Source organism: Galeopterus variegatus, unplaced genomic scaffold, assembly GCF_000696425.1.
Source record: "Galeopterus variegatus unplaced genomic scaffold, G_variegatus-3.0.2 Scaffold27684, whole genome shotgun sequence".
Taxonomy (NCBI): domain Eukaryota; kingdom Metazoa; phylum Chordata; class Mammalia; order Dermoptera; family Cynocephalidae; genus Galeopterus; species Galeopterus variegatus.
Genome location: NW_007753795.1, coordinates 3,629 through 8,349, shown reverse-complemented (window position 1 = coordinate 8,349; position 4,721 = coordinate 3,629). Strand labels below are relative to the sequence as shown.

Here is a 4,721-nt window from a genome sequence, read left to right as displayed (position 1 = left end):
TTTTTTTTTTAAACACACAAACATTAACATCCTTATTGCAAAAAGAACTCTTAAAAATGAATTGGAAAAATCTAAGCAGAAATTTAGTGAAGAATATGAGCAGATAAATCACACACATCCCCCAAAGAAACATAAGTGGCTAATAAGTACATTCTAAGATCTGGTTGCGGTGGGTGCGGGGCTGGCTGGGCCCGTCTCAGGTACCCCAGGCGGTGGCTGCGTTGCTTGCCTGGATGTGGGTGGGGCAGGGTGGGACAGCTAAGGCTGTGTTTTGAGTGATGGTAGGACTTTCTGGTTCCAAGAGTGAACAGAAAAGTCATGGGATTTCCTAAAGTTTCTATTCAAAGTGGTGGGAAGATTACCTAGTGAATACATTTTAAATAGACAGTTGGAGGTAGAAATACATTGTGCTTTATCACAAATGATACTTTGTCAACATGCTGGTTGTGTATTTAAATGCTTGGCTAGTAGATTCAACAAGTGCTGGGTTTTGCCCATCTTTTCTGATCTGAAAACCACATCCTGAAAACTACATGTTCTGAGGTATGACAAAAGTCCATTCTTCACACGGGTATTTTATTCCATATGAGAAGAAATGGCTGGGAACCTCTTCTTCCTTACTCCATTGGCATATCTTAGTTCGGTAAAATAACTGTCATTTTGAAGGCCTACCCACTGTGGGATTGAATAACAGTTCTGTAATTTCCCAATGAACACTGTATCTGGGAGGTAATCTTAGAAGGCAGGACAGCCCCTGACCAGGTACCCGGGTTATATGCTCAGAATCAAGGGATGTGCTGGAATCTTTGCACAGTGGGCCCTTGCTCTCTACAGTAATGTATGTTTTTCAATTTTTAGGTGGTTAAATCCCTTCAGGTGGATTTTGGGTTCCTCAGACAATTGCTCCAACTGAAGTTTGAGGACCGACTTAAAGAGGAATCTAGCAATCTCTTCATTGTTCTACATGACAGGATCCTAGACATCGAAAAACATTATCGACAGGTAGAAGTTCTCTCATTTCCTTTGTTTTGTATGTGGATTGATCTTGTGCATATATAAATACTGCAGTTTTGAGTTCTTAATTTAATTTGCATAGGTTGTGTCTCATAGAGTAGCTAATACTATGGCTTTACTATGTGTCAGAAACTTCTCTAAATACTTTGCGTATGAACTCATTTAATCCTCATGCTAATCTCATGAAGTATGTACAATTCTTTTTCCTCTTCTATGGATTATAAAACTGAGGCCCAGAAAGGTTAATTAATTTGCTCAAAATCACCAGTTAAAAAACAGCAGAGTTTAGATTCCAGGCCAGAAGGTTTGATGCTTGAGTTCTTGCTCTTAACCACCATTTTATATGATCTTATTTGTTAATTAATGACTCTGTAGGAGCCAGAGACATAAAAACTGCCGCTTCAAGGAATTTCCTAAAGTATTTGATCGGGGTAGTACACTTATCTGTCATTAAGTACAGGCATCACTATTATTTCTATGCTAGAAAAGTAACGAAAAAAATGTTTTGTTGACCACACCATACTAAGTACCACGCTAAGCTTTTTAAATATATTTACTCTTTAAGTCCCTCAAAATCTTAAAATGGAAATTCTGATCTACAAATAAACTGAGCTTGCCAAGGTCTAGTAACTTGCTTAACGTCAGACAGATGGCAAGGGACATGGTGATGTTTAAATTCAATCCTTTCTGACTCTAAAGCCTATTCATTGTTTACTCTCCATGCTAGAATCAGAATGAATATCAGAATCGAGGGCATTTTTAAAAAATATATCTCTCTCATTGTGACCTAAACAGATATGATTAAATTATTTGATTAATCAGAAATGACTCTAGTTTACAGATCAGTCACTCTAGATTTCTTTTCACAAACATATTATGCTCAAAAAATTTAAAGACCAGAAGATATAAATCACAAATAGATTTTAATACTTCTAAAAGCAGTTCTAGGAAGGTTCTAAAAGACTTTAATTGATATGCAAAATGAAATGAAGGGTTCAAATTATCTGTATTTATTTTAACTGTATGATTTTGCTATTGCTTTTGGTTAAGTGTAGTAAAAATTGAATGTTAGTGAGGGAGAAATGAGAGATTGTGATAATTTGGATGATAGTTCTTTACTGTGAGTCTCTCCCTGGTAGGTGTGAGTCATACTTGGAAATACATTGTGGTGCTGATTGTATTTATTTTTGGTTTGCAGAATGAGGATAACATAAGAAAATGCTTCCATCAGCAGTTAGCTGATGCCATTACTGTTATTAAAGGAATGTACCAGGTGGGTTTTGGGTGCTGTCGTGAGGTAGCTTTTATTCCAATGACTGCATGGAGTGGGGCTCACCTTGGATCTATGTTTTTAGCTCTGAAGGCCAGTTTCCTTAATTTTCAGGTCACCTTAGGGAGATCAGTCCTAAGGCTGTTTATTCCCACATTAAATTTACCAAAATAACACTTTATGGTGACAGATGTAACTTTCCAGAAACTAGAAAATTACAATCCGTTATCCAAGAAACCCGGGCAAGTACTGAAGTAATTCAGAGCTCATATGGTGAGGATGCAGTTGGATAGAAGAAGGTTAAATAGTCCTAAGGGAGATTTCATAGGGTCTGCTTTTTATTTGTTAAAATCAGTATGTGTACTAGGTTGCAACCACATGCGATTGCTGGTATTTGATCTTTTTAGCTCCAAAACTGGCCATTTCATATGGTTCAACATAATAAATATTGATAATGATTACAGATGTCTTAAGGGCACTTTATCATATCTGAAATCTGCAGTCCGTGAACAGAAAGCTACAAGCCTAAGAATTAAGACAGGATAATAAAGGAGCAGAAAAAGACACCAGCAGCATGAATGTGTGAATGTATTTATTTATTTAATAAACATTTAGATTGCAATTACATGGACTATTCCATGTGCTTCACAAAGATCTGTTCATCCTTAGAACATGTCTGTGAGATAGATACCATTATGGTCCTCATTTGACAGATGAGGAGAGTGAGGCAGAGAGAGTCAGTACTTTGCCTAAGGTCACATAGCAATTATGAATTACATGGCAGAGCCAGGATTTGAGCCCAGCTAATTCCAGAGTCCTTGCTCTAAAACATACACAATGTGCTTTTTTTCTTTTGGCCTTGACCTTGGTGTTGTCAGCACCACACTCTACCAATGAGCCAACCAGCCAGCCTACAATGCTAACTCTTAATTACATTACTATACTATGCAGACAGTTCATTAATATTCCCTATATGTTTGGAGCGCCTACCTATTATTAAGATAATGCTGAATAACCCAATAGAAAAATGAGCAAAATATATGAAAAAGAAATTTTTAAAAATCCAAGTGGTCAACAAACATAAGATGTTCTATTAATAAATAAAAATGCAAATGAAACAAAAATATTGCTTTCTCTATCGGATTGGCAGAAATTTAAAAGATTGATGTTTTCTAGTGTTTTCAAGCTGTGGGTAAATGAACAAACTCATAAACTGAGGAAGTACAAGTTGGTACCACCGTTTTAGATGAAGATTTGGCAAATTCCAATGAAAACTCAAATGTGCATTCATTTTGACCCAGCAATTCCATTTGTAGTAATCTGTTCCACTATCTAAAATGAGTTTAGGGGCCGGCCTATGGCTCACTCGGGAGAGTGCGGTGCTGATAACACCAAGGCCCCGGGTTCGGATCCCATATAGGGATGGCCGGTTAGCTCACTGGGTGAGCTTGGTGCTGACAGCACCAAGTCAAGGGTTAAGATCCCCTTACCAGTCATCTTTTTAAAAAAAATAAATAAATTAAATAAATAAAATGAGTTTAAAAAAATTAACAATGACTAGCAGCACTATTGTACAGTTTTTAATATAAAATAATGGAATAATACTATTTAATGATGCATATGATAGAAAAATACCCAGCCATTTAAACGGAGAGAAAGTTATATGTACTGATATAGAGGGATTCCCAAAATATATTTTAAATGAAAAAATAATGTAGCCGTATAACATATTATAGTAGAATATCATTTTGTGAGAAATGTAAGAAAATAGTAATATGTGTTTGTATGTATACATTTATATATGTGTATGTATGTGCTTTGGATTTTTTAAGCTTAAAAGGCTACTCTGAAGAATGAGGGAAAAAGAAAACACTTTAATTTTAACTTTTTGTATTGTTTCAGTTTTTATAACAATTATGCTTCAATTTTTATAACATTATGGGTTAATTTATAGTAAAAAAAAACTTTTGCTTTAAATACATTTCTTTTTTCCCCTTCTTCTCTCTTTCTTTTTTTTCTTTTCCTTGACATTGATTTTTTTCAGCAATTTAGGCAATGTCCCTCATTCTGAGTGTCCCTCTTTCTGGATTTGTTTGCTTCCTCTAGGGGATGTCTAACTTGTTCCTCTGTCTTCCGTATTTGCTCTAAATTAGAATTTTTCTCTGCAATCATGTTTCGATTCAAGTTCACTTTTAATGATTTTGACAGCAATCCTTTATAGGCAGAACTTTTTAAAAGTAAATTTTTAATTGAAGTATGATATATATACATAAAAGTGCACAGATTATAAGGATACAAATTAAAGTATTTCTTAAAAATAAACATACCCAGATAATTATCACCTAGATCAAAAATTAGAACTGGCACCCTGTCATTATCTCCCCCTCCTCTCCAAAGGTAACCTTGATCCTGATTTCTGTCATCATAAATTTGTTTT

General features: G+C 35.3%; 1 protein-coding gene across 1 annotated transcript; it reads left to right on the top strand.

Annotated features, from left to right (window-relative positions):
- Nucleotides 1-858: 858 nt before the first annotated feature.
- On the top strand, nucleotides 859-2,287 carry LOC103583753 (uncharacterized protein C10orf67-like; the record flags this gene model as incomplete). Its single annotated transcript, XM_008564985.1, has 2 exons — nucleotides 859-1,002; nucleotides 2,213-2,287. Coding segments are annotated over 2 exons (219 nt in total), but the record flags the coding sequence as incomplete, so codon positions are not given.
- Between the last annotated feature and the right edge of the window lie 2,434 nt (nucleotides 2,288-4,721).